Below are 24,572 nucleotides of genomic sequence, written 5' to 3'. Positions count from 1 at the left end.
ACATACGCTTAATTAAATTGGGAGCTGCCTGTGCCTGCCTGCTTGTGTAGTTCGGAGTGGTCCTTTTAGAGAAAATGTTCTTTTGGCTGCATTTGTTCTCCTGCGATACAAAAACTTGACAGCTATTGGGGGCAACTACTACTTTAGGAGGATTTCTATAAAGTAAGAAATTGCCGGGTTTATTTTGTCATGATGGGCAAAACAATAACTGATTCAAAATCACGTCCACTGCAGCTTATGCTTCCGTAACACACCACTCAACTGGTTTCTATGTGTAAATGTCTTCAGAGAGGAATCACAGGTGCCTGCTGTGACTATAGGGACAAGCAGTATGGGCTCACAGGAGCAGAACATGCTTTGCCTTCCCATCACCAGAAGAAAGAAAGAAAGAAAGAAAGAGGTGAAGAAGGGTGCTCAGGAGCAAGAGGCTGCAAGGAAGTTGCTGTACATGATCCTTTTGCCTTGCTTTATCTGACAGAAAAGCTGCCTTCTGCTAGTTGGGTCTTGGCTTGAAATACAAGGGGAAAGAGACTCCTGCCCCTCTCCCAGGGAGGGAGTGTGCTACTTTTGACTGGCTTGTTCTGACTATGTGATCTGCAGTTACAATATTTAGATTGCATGGTGACAATCTATACCACTGACTCCCTGAGTGGTTTTTCATTTCTGTCCCCACTTCCTTCTCCAGCTTTTTTCAATATATCAATTTAAAAAAAAAAAAAAAAGAAAAAAAAATTTTTAACCTTACATGAACATCATGCGTTGGCTTTGGCCCCAAACACTTTATTTCCTAGAAATAAGTTGAGTCTTTTCATCAGAATATGTAAAAGATTTCTAGACATTGTAGTACTATTGTATTGTTTGTTTTTTTAAATAGGTTTCTATCCAGGTTCCAGCGTGTGCACTAAATTTCTACTGCAGTAGAAGACAGTCTTAAGCTGAAGAGAGATTTCATGGTTGGGAGAGAAAAAGAGCAGATCTTGACTCAAAAGTAACTTTTCCAAGGGAAAGGTAAACTCTTTTGTTTCTTTGGGGATTTTTATTCTGATAGCACAAACATCTTGTTCTCTCAGGATTTTGTTATCTCTGGAAAAAACCCTTGGTGTTGTGTCACTTCCTCCTTTCCTGGTTGTGTTTTTTTCACTCCTTTCAGAGTTTCTGTGCATCCAAATGCTGTTAATCCGTTAAAATACGAAATGAAAGATGTGTACCTTGGAGCTGAGATGTCAGAGTATTCCAGATGGGTCTGGTTTACTTTACATTCAGTATTCCTGTAGCCTGTTGCTTTGGAAGTGCAGGTAATAAGCTTTTCAATTGAATAAATGAGTGGTAGTGGTTTTGTGTTTTCCTCCCCTAGAAATGTAGTGCTTAATCATACTGCACTGACCTGTAGAAGTTGTGGACACTGTGGTGTTCTCCAGAATGCTACTTGGGCTGCCACTACAAGTAGGTCATTTAAAATAATAACCTTAGACTTTAAAAATACATAAAAACTTAGTGATGCTTAAAGTTTAGAGCAGAGTAGTCATCAGGTTAAAATAACTTCATGCTTATGACATGCACAGTGATGGTTCCTTTCAGGTGTTTTGGTTGTTTTGTTTTGTTTTTTTCTTCTTTAAGATGGCATTGGTTGCAGCGATCTTCAGTTTTACGACACAGCTAACTGTCTTAGTATGGATATGGTTCCTTTCTGCCTACTATTTCAGTTTACTTGCAGACATAGTTAAGATAGCTCTTTGGAGTTGTGGAGTGTGCATGTGTATATAGATATATGTGTGTGTGTGTGAATGTGTATGAAAATAATAAGACCTAAAGTCCCCTCCCCACATCATTAGTTTTTGCTGACCTGTATTTCAGTGTTACCAAGATTTTAAAGTGGCTCAAGTATTGCTGTTGCAAATGTTTCCATGTTTATCTAACTATTGTGATGGCATAAATAAAAAAAAATCAAAACACCAAATGTTTTATTACTTGCCCAATAACTATATAGGTGTTCCCTGTCTAATATCGATTTCTTTTTTCAGGATTCACTGTATTTTTTTTTTTACCCTACGAAATGGCAAGAGATTTCTGGCTTACTGTTGGCTTTTAATAGATGTTTTATCCTTGGGGAATTGCCCACCAATTAATTCATAGAGTTTGGAATTTAACTGAAGGACATTTTGCATGCCCGTGTTCAAATATTGATGCTAACAAGCCACCATACGGTTCATGTTGATAGCTTTATGGATACTTAAAGGTAGGCAATAGTCTTATTTTTTAATAATGCTTAACCTTTTTCTCTTTGGCAAGAACAAGCAAGTCTGCCTGGTTTTGTAGGACTTGCAGCTTTTCCTTAACAACAGACTTTAAAAAGGGGAGAACCGGTATCAGGTACACAGTGAGGATGGTGATTTTTAAAATACGAAGCTGCGTAACAGTCTCGGGAAGAACATGTGTGACTGGGCGTGGGAGTCTGTGGTACAGCATTACTAACGTTTGCTAAAAAAAGTTTTGAAGAATGAAGCATTTGCTTTATGAACGGTACTTGAGGACGAATTCTGATGCTGCTAAAGTTTATTGAAAAATAGGCACTGATTTCAGTGATGATGCACGTGTGATTTCTGTTCATGCCTTAAACCTGAAAAGAAGAGAAACCTCCATTTGAAGGAGGATTTTGTATGAAGGGTAATCAAACCAGTAACCTGCTTTAAGAATGACTTTAACATATTTGGAGCATCGGTTAAAGGCAAATAAGTAAAGTTTATCATATCCTCCTACATAAGCTGTGACTATTGAATACAGTCAGCAGTCCGCCTCAGAACTTGTTGGTGTGCAACTGAAACGTGTTAAGTTGTAAGACTTCACAGCCACGAGCTGACGGGCCACAGTTCTCTCCGAGTATGAAGCGCTGTAAGTTTTAGTTTCTTGCACAGCAGTGACTCTTTTCAACATTAGTAACTATACAACAGAGTAAAAGGCAAATTTAGTGAATAATAATGTGTCGTTCTCAGAGTAGCTGTTTGCATTTCACCATGATGCAGATGCTTTCTATAGCAGTTGTGTTGGCACATGTCTTAGAATTCAGTTAATCCTCTCCTGAACTCATTTAAACTTTTGGCTTCAACTGCATCACTGACAATATGTTTCACAAGAGAAAAATGATTTCCTTTAAAAAAAAAGGGGGGTGGGGGGGAGAAGAAGAAGAGGTGCAGGAAGTGGGGATAAAAAAATCTGTTGTCTGCCAGTGCTGTGGGCTGCTCACTCATTTTTCTGTAGAACTCCTGGGGTTTTTTTTTGTTGTTGTTTTTCTACCTTAGCCTATTAGCCTATCCTCTGCACCTTTGGTCATTTCCTGAAGTTTGTCTGTAGTTTCCTACATTAGTAGGTAAATGTATCTATTTTACTTTACAGAGCTTTGATAGTTTCTTAAATTATACAAGTAATTTAAATCTTGGAACAAATGTCTTTGCTTATTGATTTTTGTGAGTAGCTGCAAAAATCTAATTTATTAGTTGCCCCTTTTAAAATTAAAATAAAAATGAATGCTATGCAAGAAATGTGTTGCAAGTAACTGTTAGGGTCTTACTACTGCTCACTGTTGAGAGATCGTGGGAAGTGCAGAGAATTTGTGTTAAAAGTTACGGGCATTTTTCAAGATAGTTTTCCAGGTCTGAGGCGTGCTGAAATATCTCTTTCCTGTGATAGTGTGTTTAGTTTCATTGACTTCAGCGGAACAGACGGAATACATTGACTTAAACTAGCTGAGAATCTGATGATAAGGTTTTATACTCTACCTAACATAGTGTTGTGATGACTTGTCCTCTGAATTCAAAATTATATTTAATGATCTTAACAGGGGGCCGGATCTTTGATCTGGAAATTATGCTGATAGTGACGTTACAGAATCCAGGCTTGTAACTTCACTGGTTTCTTGCAGCCCCTCAAGTTCATGAAGGACAATAAAGACCCATTCTCTTTTGTTCTTGTGCTATAATCAGTGATGGAAGTATTACATTGTCAGTTGTAAGAAGTGGTTTAACTGCTGTTGGAGTCTGCTTTTATGCCTGAAAAACCTGTTGATTTGCATGGGTTTGCACAGCTTATGCTAATGATACGGCTGGAATGAGACAGGATCTTGTGTAGTCTGCAAGGGCTGTATATGGTCCTGGTTTATAGCTGGGTGGGAGGGATTGGTTCAAGTTACTTCTTATTTGCACTATTTAATATCTTAAATAGGAGTGAGCAGGGTAATTGGAACAGTTTCGTTTTTACAAGAGGAAATTTATAAATCAGTTTTTATCCTGTGTTAGAATTAAGATGTGTATTTACTGGAGACAATGAGTCTAGCCTGAACACTGAAACACCTCCGTTTTGGGCACACTATTGGAACTTTTTTAAAATTTTCAAATCATAACAGTCTGTCAGTTTATGCTTGTTGAGTCTGAGACATTACATGATGCCCTTTGAACAGGTAAGTATTGCTAATAATTGGTATTCGGTTTGTAGACTATACCTTTTGTATGCTCTAAAGTCACATATAAATAACTTCTGTTGTTTCCCTTTCATTTATAAAAGTTCTGTTCATCAAACCATATAAGCACATACCTAAATTCAGTGTTAAACTTCCTGATTTGCTATAAACTATTGTGTTGCTGTAAACTGTTTTGGCTGATAAACCTAAGCGGTCAGTGATTAAGATGCAATAGCTCGGAACAAGTTACCAGGCAACTGCATGCTCCAGCTGCATAGGAGGCACAAAGCACCTGGCCCGTTCCTTGTAATTAGTGGGAAAGTACAGATTCTCCTGTGACCTTGGTCACTCTTGTCTATAACATATTAGATAAGAGTATTTTTATACTCCTCTCACAGTGGGAGAAACACTGCTTGTGTCTGTGCAGTGTGTGAAATCACTTTACCAAGATGCTTTTATTTCTAAAACCCTTGAAAAAAACTCAAAACAAAACGGAGTTTTAAAACTTTTTTAATCCAAGGCAAACTTCAGGATTCTTATTCTTACAAAGTATTTTACAATTGTGTAACCTTGTAGACTGTACAGAGAATGAGGATCTTGCATGTGACATATTCAAAAGTTTCATTTTTGGTGTTCTACATGCTTTTGCTGATCGCAGTGCCTTTGTTTCCTAATGGCAACTGGCAACAGACAATGTGTATGGGTTTCAAGGCCCTGTGGAACAGAGAAGGTGGTTTGCCAGTGTTCTTACTGCTGTTGCAGACATTGTTTCAGTGGATTGAAAGTGGCACGTTCCAAGTACCTTTTCCTACCATTCCTGCGTATATATATTTTTTTTAATCCAGAAGAATGTTTCTGTACTTCCCTTCCCTATGGGTAGGTGCATGTTGATTTACATTGCATGCTATTGCAGCGTTCTTAGTCTACCAGTTACAGATTACTCCTTTCAGTTCTTGTGCATTTATGAATGTGTATCTACCTATATACCTACTAAACTCACATTTATTCAGACGTGATATGCAACTGCTGCGGAAGTCAGCTATTGTGCTAGTTATGGTGTTTGCCCCGTCAGTTGTTTTACTATCTAATAAGTACCTGATGACAGAGATGGGGAGTGTCAGAAAATAAACAAGTCAGGCTTTATATTAGAGATGGTTTTCATAAGATGTGAGAGAACACAGTTTTGGAATAAGGATTTACATACTGCTCCCGGTGTTGTGTTGGGCTAACGTTTTGCAAGAAGCTGAGGTGTTTAACTTTCAAAAGCTGTTTATGTAAATTGGCTTACCTATGAGTACTCTCCTTCAGCTGTGTGTAACGAAGAAATAAATGTGTGTATCTAGACATGTGCATATGCAGATATAATTGTAAGTGCACAGCTGGGGATGATGCTTGTGTTTGAGGGTAGAAATACAGAGAGGGACAGCAGTGGGGAAAGAAGAACCTTTAAAGATAGTCTAGTGTTGCTCTCATTCTAGAGATGAATGATCAACTTTCTGTACCATTCTTGACAAATGCTTGCCTAATTTATTCTTAAACATTTCCTGTAATTATTACTACTGTTGCAAAGATTGCTACATACCCTAAGTGTTTCAGGTTGTAATTTAAGCCCCATGATTCCGTGTCCTGTGTGCAGTGGATGTACACAAAAGTTCTTCCTTATAGCTACCTTTTAGAGTTTAAACATTGTTATTTCTCTTCAGTATTGCCCTTTCCAGGTTAAGCGGCTGTTTTTCAATTTATGCTTTGAAGTCAGACTCCTGTACATCATTGAGCACCCTCTTGGACTTACTGTAGACTCTCGCCGGTTATACTACACCCTTCTTGAAAAGCAGTACATCATCTGGAGGGTTCAGCAGCTAATCCGTGCAAATGTAGCCCTACAGCAATAATGCTTGGATGTACTAACTCAAGTGTGATGTGTGACGAGGAATCACTGGGCCTTTTGATTAGCAAGAAACGGTCCATAAAAACTAGGTGACAGAAATAGGACACGAAGCTGGCATCCTGGTCTTCAAGCTTACAGTGCAGCTCCGTGGGCTTTGGCTGACTAAAGAAGAGCATGAGGCACAGGAGAGAACTGCTGCTGGATCTTATTGAAAGATGGTAAGTCATTTGGAGAGAGGTTTTCAAAGCCAGGAATTCAAGTCGGGTGCCCAATTCCAGATTGCCTGTGAAATCACTGTGTACTGCCCTCGCTTGTCTAACTTTGTGTTGTATATTGTCTAGCAGCTTTTCTTTCAAAGTTAACAAAGCTACACTTGTGTGATAGGTGATGCAATGATCTCATACTAATAGGCAAAATCCAAGTCACAGAAAATGCCAGCATTTGAAGAGAGCCCTGATAAATTGCTAGTGCCTTATACCACTGCCACTTACCATGCCTTCCATGTTACAGCTGTCTTAATCATTGATGCTGTTTCCTCAGACTTGGAGCTATAATATCTGCTTCTTGTTTCAGGGTATATTACGAAGTTGCTGATGGTACTGCCTTAGCCCTTTGGCTAAGAAGAAGAGCAAATAATTTGTGGATTATCCGTATAAGCAGCAGCCAAACAGCATTCTCTTTGAATCAATAGGGAAGAAAGCTGCTGCACCGGTTTGTCTGGGTTCCCTAATACCAAAGGTCTTTCTCACATTTATTGATCCTTTTACATTTTCCAGCTTGTTCAGGTTCAGTTGATGACCTGAGCGAACTGTCACGTCTTTGAAAAGTGCTTGTAACCTGTGAAAAGAGGTTTGTTGACTTCCTCATGTGATAAGTAGCCATTGGGGAAATTGCATGTTGCTCATCTCTTAAGTCAGAGGCAGGAATTAGATAGATACTGTGTTACTAGAAAATAAAATACAACTGGGCCCCTTGAGACAGAAATGTATTGATGAAATCGTGTAATATATTATCACAGAGACATAGTGACTGTTTTCTCAACTAACAAACAGATCCTAGGCAAAAATAATGTTTGTTCCAGGTAATTCTGGTCAGTCTCCCAAGGCAGTGGATCTGCTTTGCAAATGAGAAAAAGTGGACCTAAATATTGAAACAGGAAGGGCTATTTTTCTTCCCCAGTTCAAAATGGGCACGGCAGAGCCTATATAGTTTTTGAATTGGTAGCAGCTCCTTCGCCTGCTTGTTAGCAGACAGAGCAGAACCTGTACTTTCTCCTGTATGGCTCTTGAAAGAAACTTGGTTGAACTGGTTTGCTCATTGGAAAAAAAGTGGGATGTTGGATCAAGTGCAACTGTAGCAAATACTGACCTTCCTGAAACTATTTAGAGTTTTCATGTGTTGATACTCATTAGAAAAAAACAAAACTTGAAAAAAATCCTATAAGGATTAAGCTATAAGATTGTTTTCAAGGGGGGAAAAAAAAAAAGGAAAACTAAATGGAAGATAGTTTTAGAGAAAGTAACTTTCATAGCACTTTGAGGTAACATAGCTGTCTGTAAACAGGATGTTTAAGGAAAAGATACTTGGTCTCTTTATGATTCTTTCTGTGGCCTTCTAACTGAAAAGTCTGACTGTGTGAACCCTGGTTATCTGTGTTACAGAAAACTGATGTGCTTTGCAAGCTGAGATTCTTCTGCAACAGAGTAAAGTAGGAGAGACATGGTCTTGTGGTTTGGGTTACTGTCATGTAATTTACACAGACTGTGTAACAGCCAAATCTTTTTGTGATTTAGAAACTTCATTTAACTGCATAAAGGATGAATGTTCCCCATGAATAGTTTCTTGTGTTCATGCACATTGCCAGTGATTTACCACTGAGAGAAGTCCTAGCAATTGTAAACAACTAGGTAATTCATCAGAACATGACACATAAATATATATCTCAAATAATTTTTATATCACAGCTAGTCTAATGCATTAACTTTTTATCTTAGGAGCTCTTCCATAATAATCTATTTCTCATTTTATGGGATAGATAATGAAAGAATTTCTTGAAATAAACAAAACATTGGATGAGAAAAGAGGAGAGACAGAGTGGGTTTTGAAGTGTTGATGCAATATTACAGATTGTGTTGCAGTTCACAGAGGAGAAGACTACTTTGGTTATGATACCAAAAGATTTCGCTTCCGCATCTGTAAGCTACACTAATTATTTTATGCTTAGAAGCTCAAAAGATCCTGAGAAGTTAATTTCAACCTCTTAGTAAAGTCTACATGGCGAACATGATATTATTCCCCTTGTGTTGTTTAGATTAACACGTATCTTCCTCAGTGACAACTATTAAACTGAAAGATTTATTTTCACATATCATGGATATCAGAAATGATAAGACTATGTAAATTGTCAGAGGTTTGGACTTACAAGTCTACTGAAGCTTTTAAGTGCCTGATTAATGTTTAAGAGCAGAAGAAACCCTACTGAATTCAGGTGGGACCATGTTTTTGTGAAGCAGCACAACTTGTTTTAGTACACCCCGTGCACCTTTGTACCGACACATACCCTACCCCCTGTGTCTGTGTCTCCCCCATATGCCCCCCATCTCCTGTTCCAGCCCACCCCCTTCACCCACGCGAGTTTTTAACCCACGCGAGTTATTTCCCCCTGCACCCCCTGCTCTCCTGTCTCCTGCCCTGCCTCCCTCCTTTCCCTCCTCCATATTCCACACCACGCCCCCCATCATCCATCAGGCTCCAGACCCCTGGTGTGCTGCCTGCACCCTGTTCTCTGTCATTTTTTTTCTTCTTTTCCTTAGAAGTTGTTGTTGTTGTTTCTTTTTAATGATGATTAAACTGTTTTCGTTTCAAGCCACGAGTTTTCTCACTTTTGCCCTTCCGATTGTCTCCCCGTTCCGCTGGGGGCGGGGGAGCGAGTGAGCGGTCGCGTGGGCCTTCGTTGCCGGCTGGCGTTAAACCACGACACGAGGTGAGTTGCAAGCCCTGCCTGGCTAATGCTGGAGGCTCTCTGTGTTCCTCCTGCCATCTCGACGGGTCATCCTTGTTCTTCATTGCTGCTTTATAGCGAGCGCCTCTCGCTCTGTAAGCGGCAGTACTGGGGCCGTGTTGCAGGTGGCAAAGGGCAATTGTGACGCTTGCTGGCAGGAGCGGCAAGGAGTGCGGAGCCACGCTCCTGTAGGGAGCAAAGATGGAACCTCGAGGGCTCTGTGGTCCTCTGCTGAGGACATCTAATATCCCAACAGGCCTCTTTGCTTTCCCTGCTTCACGTCTGATTACTTTGCACGCCAGAGGGCAGGGCGGTAAGTAACACCGTGCAGCGTCTCTTCGATAAGAGACAAGCCCTGCGCAAGGAGCCTTGCGTGCCTGCAGGATTAGGAGAGCAGCGTTCTGATAGCACGGAGGTGCCCACCCCGACCGAGCCCCAGGGTCGCCGGGGTATCGCTCGCTTGCAGGCGGGCCGCTCGCATCTGGTGCGCTGGGCCGCGGCCTTTCCTGCCGAACAGAGCTGCCCCTCTGGCACGAAGCAGCTTTGGGTCTCTTGTGGCCTGCCTTCAGGCTGCCACCTGAACCGGGTGTTATTTTTTGTTGTAAAATCTCTCGCCAGCATCTGCTGACTGGCTGCTGTCGCACCCGCAACCCTGATGCCACATGCAGAGGAATACAGCAGTCCCTGGGGCTTGCTCCAGGGGACACCCCCCCCTCACCCCCTCCCCCCCCCACATTTGCAGGTTCCCTGTGCTGCTTCTCCTCTCTAGATAATGGGGTGGTGGGGCAGGGACAGAAGCGGCCGCCCGAATTGTCTGTTCCTTGCACTTGACTGCTGTAAACGCTCCAGCCGCTCGGGTGCTTTTTGGAAGGGAGACGATGAAGAGGCCTGCCCGGGCTGCGAGTGGGGAAAGGGCAGGGCGACGTCAGCCCTGTGCCCCCAGTAAGGAGTTGCCGCCTGCGGCTGGTCTCTACTGGGCTGAGCTGTCAGTCATCCTTCACGCAGCTGACGCTCAGAAGAGGATCGTTAGGGTGATGCTGCCGCCCGGCGACCAAAATTGGGTACTGGAGGTGCCGCTGCGGTCCACGCTGCCGTCCGCCGGTAGCGGCAATGCGATGCCGCTGTGCTTGCGGGCCCCGCGCTCGTTGCTTCCTCCCTCCCGGTAAGGAAACGCCGCTGCCGCCCCGCGGGCGCGGTGTCGGCGGGCGCTCCGCGCGCAAAGCGCGGAACAGCAGCGCCGGCACCGCACAGGTGCGCAGCAGCAGCGCCGCCGCCGCTGGTGCCGCCTTGTGGGCAAAGTGCGGTACTGCAGCCCGGCGTTCGCGCGCCGGCTCTGAGCCCTCCGGCGCGCCGTCGTACGGCCGGCGCGCATGCGCGGTCCCCGGGAGCAGCGTGGCGGCGCGCAGGGCGCGGGTGTCGGCGGCAGCGGGCGAGCGCCGGGATCGCGGGTGAGGCGAGCGATCCCCTCCGGCGGGGGCGGCGGTGGGTGCCTCCTGCCCGCTGGCCGCCCGGGGCTGGCGGGACGGGAAGCTGCGAAGCGGCCGCCGCGGCAGGCTCCCGGTCCGCCGGAGGCGAGCCGGGCCAGGGCAGCGCCGGGCAGGTCCCCGAGAGCCGACAGAAGGGAAGAGGGGACGGAGGCGGGCACCCCCCAGGCGCGGCCAGCGAGCGCCTCCCCGAGTCGCCGGAGCTCCCCCGGCGCCTTCCCCCGGCCCCGCTCGGCCCGTGCGGCTGCCCCCAGCTGCACCCCCTCCTCTGAAGCCTGTGCTGCAGCCGCAGGCAGCCCCCGAGCCCTGTCGTGACGGCGGCAAGCTGGCCCTCCGGTGTTCTCGAGTCTCCCTTAACGCGGGTGCCGTTAGCAGCCGCGCGGGGAAGGAGCGGCGTCCGTCCGCGGAAGCCCCTGCGGACGGAGGGGCTCCGGCCAGGGCGGAGCTGCGGTAATAACGGTCGCTGCTGCCTCTTTCCCTCTACCAGAGGCCATGCCGTGAGCGCGGTTCTCTCTTGTTCCCTCTTTGGTTTTCTTGTTTTCTGGGTGGCTGGGCCCGGCTAACCGCGGGGCGCTTCGGCTGGGGGGTTTGGGGTGGGGGCCTGGCCGTGCCGCTGATGGTGGGAAAATAAAGCCTGAAACGGCAATCGAGAAGCGTCGCCCTGCCTGTGCTGGGGCTGCCCCGCAGAGGCGTGGGGCCGGGCCCTCCGCAGGTCCCGAGCGCTCCCCGAAACTACGTGTGGGGCCCCGGGGGTGCAGGGCTGTGGGGTGGCGACGCCCGTGGGCGCTGCAGGGTCAGAAATGGAGAACAAGTTTTCTGTTCCTGGGGCTTGAGGACAGGGCCGCATGGCTGATGTGGGGGCTTGGAAACAGACCGAGCTGCCTGGCTTTGGGCCCAGAAACAGAGGTCCGGCCCTGCGTGTTTGGGCCTTGAGAACAGGCTCAGCAGCCGGGTTTTTTGGCTCCCAAATGGGCCCCGAGTCAGCTGGTGTGGGGGCCAAAAGCAGGAGCCGGCTTGGCTGGTTTTGCAGGCGGGTGGGAGGTGTTGGGGGCTGCGGGGAGAAGCGGGGGGCAGGCAGGGTGCGTGGACCCTCCCCGGAGATGGGGGTCTGGTGGTGTTGGACCCCAAAGTTTGGGAGGCCGGCACGCAGCGGGCCGAACTCAACATTCTGCAATGGTCTGTGGGGGGAAAGGCACTTTTCAGACCCCACATGCCCTCTTTGAGGCCAGCTTTTCTTTCTACGCTGCTTAGAATAAGTAATTAATCGCACAAACTAATAAATATTTATACAGCGTATAACTATGATCTTTAATCCTAATGCTCAAGTTTTGACAGCAATTGATTTACAACCTTATCGGAAGCCCAGGCTGTTGCACGTAGCTGGAGCTTGGAAGGAGAAGAAGCTGAAATCAACCAGAGCTTCAGTGCGGAGCTGGGGCTTCAGCGAGCCAGAACTACAGCAAGCAGGAGCTGGAACGAGGTGGGATGTCCACTGTCTGGAGCGTGCATTAGCCAGAGGCAAAAGTACCTGCGGCTGTAACGAGCAGGAGGCGCGATTAGCTGGAGCATCTTTTCACTGGAGTGTCCGTCGGCTGGACTGCACTCCCAGCACAGCCAAAGAGCGGCCGGGCGCAGGCAGGGCTGTCCGCAGCAAGCAGCTCCGAGCAGCGGGGAGGTGAGTTGTCCTTCTGCCAGCGGGGAGCCCGGCCTCTTCCCTCGGGGATGCAATCCACGCCACGTTCCTCTCTCTGCGTGGAGAGTCTCGCCCGGTCCGTTCCCATGGGCAGAAGCGAGGTGGGGGTCCCCCGGCTCTCCTGGGGCAGCCCCCCCTGTGAGGGGGCCCGGGCGAGGTGTCATCGTCCCCTCGGTACCGGGCAAAGGGGAGAGAAACTGGCCAGCAGGAGCTCCTGGGGTGCAGAGCCCTTCCGGCAGAATCTCCCCTGTCTTTTCACCGTTGGCTGGGTGTGACGAGCAGGTTCGTTTCTTTGTCTCCTCTTCTCCCAGTGTCACCTTCCGTGTCACACGAAGAAAATCCTGCGTGGTCAATTCCACTTGCTGCTCAGGTAATTGCACGTATCGGGCTGGGGGAGCGGAGAGAAACGCTTGCGAGTTCGAGGGCACTACAGATGCTCCACGTTAAACCCACAGAGAAGGCAAATTTCCTCCTAGCGCAGAAAAGCTGATGGAAAAATTGCTGTTAACAGATCGTGCCCTGTTCCTGAACTGGTCCCTTGATGTGTTTTTGTTTCAGGTGAAAGAATGAAATTTCCTGTCTGGTAAATTCAGAGCTGCCTGTTAGCTTCTTCAGGGTCGAGTGTTTCTCTTCTCTCTGTTCATGCTGATTTTATGGGCAAGTTGGAAATAGCCTTTTACTTTTTTATGTATAACTGAATTTTTAGGAATATGTGGTGTCCCTGTAGTTCATTTTTGAGCACCTAGATGCCAGTAGAAATGTAATGAGTGAAACATGATGGGAACTGGTACTTAAACTTGATTTTTATTTGTTGTTTTTTTGTTTTTTTTTTTTTCCCTTCCCCATTAAGAGTGTTGATGGCATGTTGTCCTGTGGCACAATCCCCATTCCGTTCAGCGGAGTCTTCAGTCTAGGACTTTTAAGTGAAAAAGTTTGTCCTTCCAAAAAGGGGCCTAGTTATTCCTAGGACCGAGGCATAGACTTGGAGAGTCGCTTAAGTACGTGATCGGAATTAAAGCCAACTTTCAGTTGAAGTTGCTGCTGTTGGTCTTTGCTTTCATTGATTTCTCCACCACTCCCTCGTGGTTGGGAGCTCTGAATCATAACGTTTTTCAGTCTCTAACGCATTTCCACCCCCACCCCCCAAAAAAAGGAGAGGCAGTGTCTAAAAGTTAATTAGTTCCCTCACAAATGCGTGAGGAAATAAAATTTGAGTTATGATGATTAAAACCATAAAAATGACACCAGTCTTGCAGATCTGTACTATTTCTGAACAGGCGTTAATCACATGCAAAAGTCGTCAGGGTACGGATCACCTGCGCTTCATGCTCTGACAAGACAAAATGCTGAGGCAGGGATGAGCTCTGAAAGGAAAAAAAAAAAAAAAGAGGAGGATACAGGGTCACGGTTTTGTTGTGTTGTTGTTTGTTTTTAGAGAGTGCAATATTGACTGGTGCCAGCCTGCAGAGCTCTTCTGCTGCCTGACCTCTCCTCCTCTTTCATGGCTGTAATTGTCGTTTGGATAATTGTAGAAGAGCAGTTAAGTTACTTGCCTCTGTGAATGTGCTGGTAATACCAGGAAGGCAAATGCTTGAACCAGTAGTGAATAACTTGGCTACAGGTAGAATTTCTGAAGGAAGAACAGCAGCAGCAACAGGAAGCAAATAGCAAGTGACCAAAAATTTGCGTGTGTCACACGCATCAAAGCTTTATTGCCAAATGTTGTTTGGCAATACGTTCCAAATGGCTTTTTTTGGTAAACGTAAATTTTCAGGAAGTTCAGGGTTGTGTGTGGCAAAACGTGTCCCTCTGCGTCCGCGTCCTGCTACGTAAATAGCGTGGGTTGATGGCAAGTCCAGTGGCAGGGCTGCTGTTCCCTACTCTCGACTTTGCCTTAGTAGTGTTGCAGCATTTAGACCTTAACGGACGGGCTGAGGAATGGAAGGAGAATGCCCATTTTCTGTAAGGGCTCAGAATGCCGACCCTTTTCTCTGCCTGCCGCTCCCCTGTGTGTGAGATGAAGCTGTTTTATTTTTCTCCCTTGTTCCTGGTCTAAATATTTCTGGAGCTGTTGCTACTGTGGGTTTGCAATTGGTGTTACTGTGTTTTTGTAGCGTCCTAGCGATGGGTCGTTTCTGCTGTGGCGAAGCGTCAAGATACCGGTTTCGGTGTAAAGCCTCAGAAACTACGTTCACTGAAACCGGTAACTCGCGGCGCAGGTGAAACTGATCTGGCGCGTGCAGCTGTGCTCGCAGGGATGCTCGGTGGCTCCTCATCAAAACGGCGGGCTCTGCGCGTGGACATCCATAGGGTTGCTCTCTGGGTCTGAGAGCGTTAATGTATTTTTGCTATTGGAAGGTGGAATGGAGCATGTGCCTGTTAAATCTCAGGGCGGTCAAAAGCTAGGAGGGACCCTGAGTGGGTTTGGTGGCACAACTGCGGTTTTAAAAGATCTTGCCCGTTTGGAGCAACGGACTGGAAAAAATGATTCCTTTTTTGCAACGAGGCAGTTCACAAGGACAGATGTGTTGCTGTGCTCTTTAGCAAAAATACTCAACTTGGGACGTATAGGTTTGATGGAGCCTTGGCTGTACTAAAGCTTGAGAAAATGTATGTCTCTGGGTGTGTCACCTGTGTGTATCTAGGAAAGTGAGTTCTAGTGAAAGTAAAGTTGCCAATGAGTCAAAAAAGAAAGGAGAAAAAAAAAAAAGGCACGGTTGTCTGAAAGATGCAAAAGCTCTAGTGGCCTGTGTCAACAACTGTACCGAAGATGACGCAAAAATACTTTTTCCTCCGCTCAGTCGTACTGTCTTCACAAACCTTCACAAAAAAAAGGCAGCTTTGGCTTCCTACCCAGCTTTGTGCTAATGTGTTTTTGGTTTTTTTTCTTCTCTCAGCTGGATGTCAGCTGGCACCGTTTCGCCGTGGTTGCCCTTTCTTCTGCCTTGATGGTACGAGACAGAGGGAAAGATTCCGTAGTGGCCTGCAAGTACAAGGTACGCCTATGATGTGTGTCTGCATTTTTGCAAAGGTACTTGCAGTATGGACTTTAACATTGAGAGTGTGCCAACTCTCCTTCTGCTTTTTTTTACATGAAATATTTTAACAGAAATACTAAAAATAAGTTCTGTTCTGGAGCATGTTACACCTATACAAAGCTTACTTCCCTCAGTTTATTTTCTCTTCCTGAAAGCATAATCTTCTGTTTCTGTGTGCTTGCTAGTAAATGATACTGTGAAAATAATTTTGTACTAAAAGAGGGAAGAAACTGTTCGTAAGAGTTCAGGTGTTCAGAAGAAACAGACTTTGTTTTCATGATAAAAGCTTTATGCTTTTACAGTCAGTGAGTTTTTTAAAATATAGTAGTACTCAAAAATGTTATGGAGATAATTAGCATCTGTACTAAAAGCAATCAAGGTCAAAGAAGAGACGTGGACAAAACAGGACAAATGGGCGTCGCGTCTGTGTGTTTCCCAGGCTTTCCCAGGAAGCATTAGCAGCCTTGTAACTAGTGACAGTGAGCCCTGAGGTGTTTTTGATGAGTTACTGCTTCAGGAATGTATTTTTTCCTTTAACCTACAGTGTGTAATTTTGACTTCAGTTGGAAACAAGATTTTCCAAAATGGAAGTCTTTCTCACTCAAAGAAATTTTGTTTTAGGAACTTCCCTTCAGAGTTGATTGACTTGACAGTAGAAGTCATCAGTAACAAGACTTTTCACTCTCTTTAAAAAAAAAAAAAAGAAAAAAAAAAAAGTCCAAAGACCCAAGCACAGCCCATCTTCCTAAAGTTGATGGCATCACTGGTCTTTGGTTTCTCAGTTGTAACAGTCGAGATAACATGAAAACGTGTTACTCTGCCTGCTTCAGTACTGCCAAAAGCATTAGGAAATCCACCAGTGCTTTTTGGTAGTCTGAGGTATTGCAGCACTGGGGATTTTACAAACTGACTTGCATTGTTTAAACTGTAACTGCCAAATAGCTGTAGTATATGATGTGTTAGGTGTATGTAAGCAGTTAGGTATTTTTCTAAACGTTTAAAAAGAGAGGCAACTGAATGTTATGGGGTTTTTTCCCTGATGTTTTGACGGAGTGCTCTGAAGTACTTTCTTTCTGTCTGGCTTTCAATGGTGCATTTCCCTGGCAGTTCAGTAGCGCCTCTCTTGGGCAGCTCAGCTGGCCAGGTGTCCCTCCATGTTACGCAACACACACAAAACCCCCTAGTCCCATTATAATTGTGTACTTTGGAGAGGGATAATTTAACGGTACGAATTCAGAGCTGTGCAAGTTAAGGTAATAGGAAAGGGAAATCAAATACTTTTACAGTATAAGTGTTTTCATTGGATGTATATAAACATGGGCACACCTTTTTAGTGTAAAGTGAATTACTGAGATTTATTCTTTATTTTTCATTTTGCTCTTTGAAGTTTTCCACTTCACTTTCAGCTTTATTCACCAAACAAGCAAGATGCAAAGCAGCAGCAGCAGCGCAAGGGCTGTAGCTGTTGTGGTGGATCCGTAAGTGTAGATTCTGATTGCGTACGACCTCGTCCTGCAGCCTCCCAGGGTTATCTCCCTGCAGCAGTGCTGTAAGGAAGGAAGGAGACAGTTTTCCAACTCCAGCAAGAGTGTTTACTTGTATGCTAAGAAGGTGTTCAAAATGGTATCGATTAGCCTAAATGCTGATTTTAAGTGTTCAAATCTCTCTTAACTTTTAGAGGAGGTGGTGTATTTCGAGCTGACCTTTTTTACCTGGCATCCTCCTTTAGCTCAGCGACTCTTCTTGTGCACCCCCAGCCTCTGCTCGCAGGGCGGTATGAGAAGCTGGAAGGTCCTTGACTTAGTATAAACACTGCTTAGCAACAACTACAGCATCAGTGTGTTGTCAACATTATTCTCATCCCAAATCCAAAATGGCCCTGTACCAGCTACTCAGAAGAAAATTAACTTTATTCCAGCTGAAACCAGGACAACCCCAAACCCCCTGATTCTGGGTCTGCAAAGGAAAAATACCAAACAAATTTGGGACTCCTGGGAAAGCCAAATCCGCCTGGATTTGCGCAGCTGGAAAGCAAAAACCCCACCCCATTTGCACGCACAAACTGCAACCAAAAGATCACCCCTTTTTATGTTGTGGTAAAGCACTGAAACACACCCCAGACTGAGTATTTTGAAAGAGCAAAAAACTCCCCAGTTTGGGGAAGACTGGGGGTGAAGCACAGGCAGTTTGAGGGGCGTTGCTGGGGGTCCTCCCAGAGTGGATGATCTGGTGTGGATGCTCTGTTGCGGGTTATCCCAGGTGAGTTACCTGCTGTGGATCATCCTGGGTGGACTCCCTGGGGTAGGTCATCCCCACCCGTGTCCCACCATGCACCTTTGTACCCTCATCTACCCTCTCCCCGGCGTGTGTTTCTCCCCCATATGCCCCCCGCTGCTCCAGCCCGCCCCCTTCACCCATGCGAGTTTTTAACCCACGCGAGTTGTTTCCCCCTGTACCCCCTGCTCTCCTATCTCCTGCTCCCCCCCTGCTTCCTTTCCCTCCTCCATATTCCACACCACCCCCTCCGTGCCCCCATCATCCATCAGGCTCCAGACCCCTGGTGTGCTGCCTGCACCCTGTTCTCTGTCATTTTTTTTCCTCCTTTTCCTTACAAGTTGTTGTTGTTGTTGTTTCTTTTTAATAATGATTAAACTGTTTTCGTTTCAAGCCACGAGTTTTCTCACTTTCGCCCTTCCGATTGTCTCCCCAACCCACTGGGGGCGGGGGAGCGAGTGAGCGGTCGCGTGGGCCTTTGTTGTTGGCTGGCATTAAACCACGACACGAGGTGAGTTGCAAGCCCTGCCTGGCTAATGCTGGAGGCTCTCTGTGTTCCTCCTGCCATCTCGCCGTGCCGTCCTTGTTCTTCATCACCGCTTTATAGTGAGCACCTCTCGCTCTGTAAGTGGCAGTACTGGGGCCGTGTTGCAGGCGGCAAAGGGCAATTGTGACGCTTGCTGGCAGGAGCGGCAAGGAGTGCGGAGCCACGCTCCTGTAGGGAGCAAAGATGGAACCTCGAGGGCTCTGGTCCTCTGCTGAGGACATCTAGTATCCCGACAGGCCTCTTTGCTTTCCCTGCCTCAATATCTGATTACTTTGCACGCCGGAGGGCAGGGCGGTAAGTAACACCGTGCAGCGTCTCTTCAATAAGAGACAAGCCCTGCGCAAGGAGCCTTGCGTGCATGCGTGCAGGATTAGGAGAGCAGCGTTCTGATAGCACGGAGGTGCCCACCCCGACTGAGCCCCAGGGTCGCCGGGGTATCGCTCGCTTGCAGGTGGGCCGCTCGCATCTGGTGCGCTGGGCCGCGGCCTTTCCTGCCGAACAGAGCTGCCCCTCTGGCACGAAGCAGCTTTGGGTCTCTTGTGGCCTGCCTGAATTCAGGCTGCCACCTGAACAGGCGTTATTTTTTGTTGTAAATCTCTCGCCAGCGTCTGCTGACTGGCTGCTGTTGCTCCCGCAACCCTGATGCCACATGCAGAGGGATACAGCAGTCCCTGGGGCTTGCTCCAGGGGACACCCCCCTTCCCCCCCCCCCCCCCCCCCATTTGCAGGTTCCCTGTGCTGCTTCTCCTCTCTAGATAATGGGGTGGGGGGGCAGGGACAGAAGTGGCCACCCGAATTGTCTGTTCCTTGCACTTGACTGCTGTAAACACTCCAGGCGCTCGGGTGCTTTTTGGAAGGGAGGCGATGAAGAGGAGTGCCCGGGCTGCGAGTGGGGAAAGGGCAGGGCGACGTCAGCCCTGTGCCCCCAGTAAGGAGTTGCCGCCTGCGGCTGGTCTCTACTGGGCTGAGCTGTCAGTCATCCCTCATGCAGCTGACGCTCAGAAGAGGATCGTTGCGGGGGTGCCAATTCTGCTGCCCCGTGGCCGAAGCTGGGAACTGGCGTTGGGGAGGCGCGCATGCGCGGTGGCGTGTGTCGGTGGGCTCCTGCTGTTGACGGGTAAGCGAGACGCGGTAAGGCATCTAGACAGGCGCGCATGCGCAGTGGCGCATGTCCGGCGCTCGCCGCTGTTGCCTGGCAACTAAAGCACATTATGGCAGCTCGGCATGCGCGCTGCGCCGTGTACGTTGCACGCCTTTGTTGCCTGGCAACCAAAGCTCGAAACGACGCCTTGGTAACTGCGCATGCGCGGCGTCGCGGTTTACGGCGCTCCTGTTGTCTCCTAGCAACCAGAACGAGATACGTCAGCTCGGCAGCCGCGCATGCGCGCTGCGCCCTGTACGGCGCTCGCTGCTGTTGCCTAGCAACCAGAACGCGTTACGGCAGTTCTGCATCCGCGCATGCGCGCTGCGCCTTGTACAGAGCTCGCCGCTGTTGCCTGGCAACCAGAGCGCGTTACAGCAGCTCGGAATGCGCGCTGCGCCTTGTACGGCGATCCCCGCTGTTGCCTGGCAACCAAAGCGCGACACGGCGCCTCGGTAACCGCGCATGCGCAGCGTCGAGGTTTACGGCGCTCCTGCTGTTGCCTAGCAACCAGAACGCGTCACGGCAGCTCGGCATCCGCGCATGCGCGCTGCCCCCTGTCCGGCGCTTGCCGCTGTTGCCTGGCAACCAAAGCGCGACACGACGCCTCGGTAACTACGCATGCGCGGCGGCTCTCCTGCTGTCGCCTAGCAACCAGAACGCGTTCCGGCAGCTGGGCATCCGCGCATGCGCGCTGCGACTTGTACGGCTGTCGCCGCTGTTGCCTGGCAACCAAAGCACGACACGACGCCTCGGTAACTGCGCATGCGTGGCGGCGCTCCTGCTGTCGCCTAGCAACCAGAACGCGTTACGGCAGCTGGGCATCCGCGCATGCGCGCTGCCCCCTGTCCGGCGCTTGCCGCTGTTGCCTGGCAACCAAAGCGCGACACGATGCCTCGGTAACTACGCATGCGCGGCGGCGCTCCTGCTGTCGCCTAGCAACCAGAACGCGTTCCGGCAGCTGGGCATCCGCGCATGCGCGCTGCGACTTGTACGGCGCTCGCCGCTGTTGCCTGGCAACCAAAGCACGACACGACGCCTCGGTAACTGCGCATGCGTGGTGGCGCTCCTGCTGTCGCCTAGCAACCAGAACGCGTTACGGCAGCTGGGCACCCGCGCATGCGCGCTGCGTCTTGTACGGCGCTCGCCGCTGTTGCCTGGCAACCAAAGCGCGACACGGCGCCTCGGAAACCGCGTATGAGCGGTGTCGCGGTTTACGGCAGTCCTGCTGTTGCCTGGCTACCAAACCACGGTACAGCGGCTCGGAAGCTGCGCATGCGCGGTTGCGGCCCCATGCGCCAGCGCTCTCTTTCGCCACCTAACGACCAAAGTCCGGTACTGCAGCTGGGGTGCCGCGCATGCGCGCTGGCGCGTTCTGCCAAGCCCTCGCCGCTGCCACCCCGCGACCAATGTTCGGTAGTGCAGCTCGGAGGCTGCGAGTGCGCGGGGCTGCCCCGGTCCTGCACGTGCCGTCCGACGGTACCGGCAGTGCGTCCCCGGGGAAAAGTGCCGCCGCGCTCGTTGCTTCCTTCCTCCCGGTAAGGAAACGCCGCTGACCGGCCCGCGGGCGCGGTGTCGGCGGGCGCTCCGCGCGCAAAGCGCGGAACAGCAGCGCCGGCACCGCACAGGTGCGCAGCAGCAGCGCCGCCGCCGCTGGTGCCGCCTTGTGGGCAAAGTGCGGTACTGCAGCCCGGCGTTCGCGCGCCGGCTCTGAGCCCTCCGGCGCGCCGTCGTACGGCCGGCGCGCGTGCGCGGTCCGCGGGAGCAGCGTGGCGGCGCGCAGGGCGCGGGTGTCGGCGGCAGCGGGCGAGCGCCGGGACCGCGGGTGAGGCGAGCGATCCCCTCCGGCGGCGGCGGTGGCGGCGGTGGGTGCCTCCTGCCCACTGGCCGCCCGGGGCTGGCGGTATGGGAAGCTGCGAAGCGGCCGCCGCGGCAGGCTCCCGGTCCGCCGGAGGCGAGCCGGGCCAGGGCAGCGCCGGGCAGGTCCCCGAGAGCCGACAGAAGGGAAGAGGGGACGGAGGCGGGCACCCCCCAGGCGCGGCCAGCGGGCGCCTCCCCGAGTCGCCGGAGCTCCCCCGGCGCCTCTCCCCGGCCCCGCTCGGCCCGTGCGGCTGCCCCCAGCTGCAGCCCCTCTCCTGAAGCCTGTGCTACAGCCGCAGGCAGCCCCCGAGCCCTGTCGTGAGGGCGGCAAGCTGGCCCTCCGGTGTTCTCGAGTCTCCCTTAACGCGGGTGCCGTTAGCAGCGGCGCGGGGAAGGAGCGGCATCCGTCCGCGGAAGCCCCTGCAGAAGGAGGCGGCTCCGGCCAGGGCGGAGCTGCGGTAATAACAGTCGCTGCTGCCTCTTTCCCTCTGCCAGAGGCCACGCCTTGAGCGGGGTTGTCCGTTCGTCCCTGGGGATGCCGTTGACTGCAGCAGCCTCAGGCTCGCGTGGGCTGTCTCTGCCCGGCCTCCCTCTCCTCGCGGCACGGGAGTGTTACTGATTGGTTATTGATTATGTTATTGATTTGTTATTGACTAGTTAGTAGCTTTGATTTTTTATTGATTTGGTAGTAGTTAGAATAAATCATGTTTTATAAGAATATAAAATGGTAAGAGGTAGTTTAGCAAAGGTATCTCTATTGTATTTGCACAACCGACAGCTGCTGTGAAACCTTCTGTACAACCCGCTACCAAGGCCAGAGGAATTGGCCAAAATCATTTAATAGGAACATTTAGAACTTAGCTAATAACAAGAACATTTAGAACTTAGCTAATAAGTAACAAGAACATATAGAACTTAGGTAACAAGCTTGAGATTTAAGATGATTTTGATATAGTGTTTGTCAGTAGGAGTATATTATAACAACCTAGAAGAATGGAGAAGATGTCAGAATTTTAAATTAATGGGAACTAATAAGAGTTGAATGAAGCAACTTGTAGTTATTTGCCAAGAAATAGTTACCTGCCAAAGACCAAACTGCGCAGAATCACCTGAAGGAGGTCAAGAAGTGGACAAGTGAGGAAGACTATGAAAGACCACCAGAGGACTCTAGAAGACCACCAGAGACCTTCAATGTGCATGCGTAAAGGACATTAACATATGCTAATAACTTCCCAGAAATCCAATGAATATGCATAACATTTCTCGGAAATCTAATGAATATGAATGAATAAGTTTAATATAAGGTGTATGATTTTGGAGTTCAGGTGTGCATGGTCTTTTGAGAGGACTCACCCACGCACCCGGCCGTTAATAAATAAGTGTCTGCTTATCTACACTAAATTGGTGTTGATAAGTTTTTTACTCCGAGTTTTTCGGTAACAGGAGCACAGAGGGACAGGCGGAGCGCTTACTGGCTGGGGAGCTGCTGAAGCTGGAGAGGCCACAGAAAGGTAAAGAAGAAGAAACGGAAGGCCATCTGGCTGGCAGCTGCCTCCCGCTGCAGGCCAGAGAGACCCTGCCTCTGTGGGTGTGGGAGGATCCCTCCTCGTAGTCCACCGCAGGTCAGACCGCCAGGGTCTGTATGCATGACCAGCAGCGCAGTACGGACACGTAGTGAGCGAGCGAGCGAGGCTACATGTCTAGGAGGCCTAATCTCATAAGAGCTGCGAGGGGCTCGCGTGTTCCGTTATGCGGAGGACAGCCAAGCGACTGGAGTTACAGAAGAGAAAGGGAGGAGAGAAGGAGAAAGAAGCAGCTGAACTGGCAAAGTCTCCTGGCAGCGCCAAGAACAAGAGCTGCGGTGAGCCCCAGGCCCTCGGGGCCCTGTCTCCCCTCTTCAGCGTTCTGGTCCCTCCCTGCCCCTCCATCCCCTGGTCCCCTCTCTTTCCCACACCCCTGCCTTTTTTTTTTTTTTTTTTTTTCTTTCCTCCCTTGTACCTCTGATACTGAAAAGCCAGTCGAAGAAACTCCCTAAGACTCGTTTTGGAGTTTTAGAAAGCAGGCATTCTTCATTGCAGCGCTGGATGCACGGGGGATAGTTCCACCTAGTGTGCATGCCACAGCTTTAGCACAAACAGGTTATATAGAATAACTAATTGCTTATTAATCAGATTAGTATACGTATACATAAAAACGACGGCAACCGATTATCATAGCACTGCCTACATGCGATCACGCGCAATGAAGGATCCATTTGAGACGAAGGGGTGCTTTTGTGACCACTGACCCATTTGAAGTTCTTGCTGGCTGTCCTCGAAGTCTTTATTCTTGTCCTTGTTCTTTGATCTTGAAGTTTAACGCAGTTTCAATCACATGTGGTCAGCTTCAGCATTGTTCCCATTTAGCGTACAGGAACATCTAGTCATAAGAGCAAAGAACTGCAAAACTTAGGAGTACCTACCTCTGCTAGTTAATTGCTCGGCTATACTTTTGTCTGTTGTTTCAGTTGTAGCGTTAGTATAAGATTTCTAACAATTATTTACCAAATCTCACTTTTACAGTCACCTAGCAGCAAACCACAGCTGGTACAAAGTATTAAAACCATCCAAATATTTAGACGTGCCATACAGAATGTATGGAAATATGCTATCAGAGGTGTCTGAGGGGCAGGGGGAGCGCCGGGGGGCGCCCCAAGTCCCGGAGAAGACTCGCTGGCAGGACTCGATAGGCGTGCGACTGACTGAATAGACGCTGGCCGTCCGTCCCCTTTGCCCTCCGGGCTGCATTTGCGCTCCCTCTGCACGGGGCGAGGGGCTGTGAGGGAGCCCAGGGGAGGAGGAGGTGAGGCGCTGGGGGGGGGCGGGCCGTGCCCCCCCCGTTCCTGCTGGGCTCCGGCTGTTGCAAATATTCTGGTAAAGAAATCAACATTTAATCACATAGAAGAGTTAGGTTTGATTAAGAAGTAAAATTGTGAGGCATAACGTATAGGATTGTTAAGTTTGAAACGTAGCCATAGAAACTTTAGGAGCTGTGTTATGTGTGACGCTAGGAACTGTAATATTGTTAAAGTTTGAAACAGCTAACCCTAGAGACCTCACCAGGAAGTTACTGTTTTTTCTGCATGCTGTTTCAGGAAACTAAGGAAACCGTCGTGGACGCCAGTTTGCTGCTTGGAAACCCCCTTACCCTTCCCATC

At 48.9% G+C, this 24,572-nt stretch overlaps 1 protein-coding gene and 1 long non-coding RNA gene across 11 annotated transcripts in view; both read left to right on the top strand.

The window, feature by feature from the left end:
• LOC126048872 (uncharacterized) overlaps positions 1 to 24,572 on the top strand; it is a 46,991-nt gene that overhangs the window by 4,119 nt on the left and 18,300 nt on the right. For 4 of the 6 annotated variants that reach the window (XR_007509008.1, XR_007509007.1, XR_007509006.1 and 1 more), the window contains 4 exons: positions 875 to 1,295; positions 2,022 to 2,236; positions 6,154 to 6,556; positions 6,912 to 7,835. This is a non-coding gene — a long non-coding RNA (uncharacterized LOC126048872). Of the gene's footprint in view, positions 1 to 874; positions 1,296 to 2,021; positions 2,237 to 6,153; positions 6,557 to 6,911; positions 7,879 to 24,572 lie in introns of those variants that run through there. The other 2 variants (XR_007509005.1, XR_007509009.1) reach the window with 2 other exon arrangements.
• On the top strand, positions 10,821 to 18,251 carry LOC126048870 (uncharacterized). 5 transcript variants are annotated; one of them, XM_049824364.1, is made up of 4 exons: positions 10,821 to 12,498; positions 12,828 to 12,886; positions 15,414 to 15,512; positions 17,284 to 18,251. In XM_049824364.1, exons 1-4 carry the CDS (start codon positions 12,125 to 12,127, stop codon positions 17,361 to 17,363), a joined length of 612 nt encoding a protein of 203 aa, XP_049680321.1. In that variant the 5' UTR covers positions 10,821 to 12,124; the 3' UTR covers positions 17,364 to 18,251. The 5 variants fall into 5 exon arrangements, 3 of the variants coding, with proteins under 3 accessions (XP_049680321.1, XP_049680320.1, XP_049680322.1); XM_049824363.1 differs by having other exon boundaries at positions 17,233 to 18,251; XM_049824365.1 differs by having other exon boundaries at positions 16,961 to 18,251.

Source organism: Accipiter gentilis, chromosome 21 (genome assembly GCF_929443795.1).
Source record: "Accipiter gentilis chromosome 21, bAccGen1.1, whole genome shotgun sequence".
NCBI classification, from domain to species: Eukaryota; Metazoa; Chordata; class Aves; order Accipitriformes; family Accipitridae; genus Astur; species Astur gentilis.
This window is presented reverse-complemented; position numbering and strand designations above follow the sequence as displayed.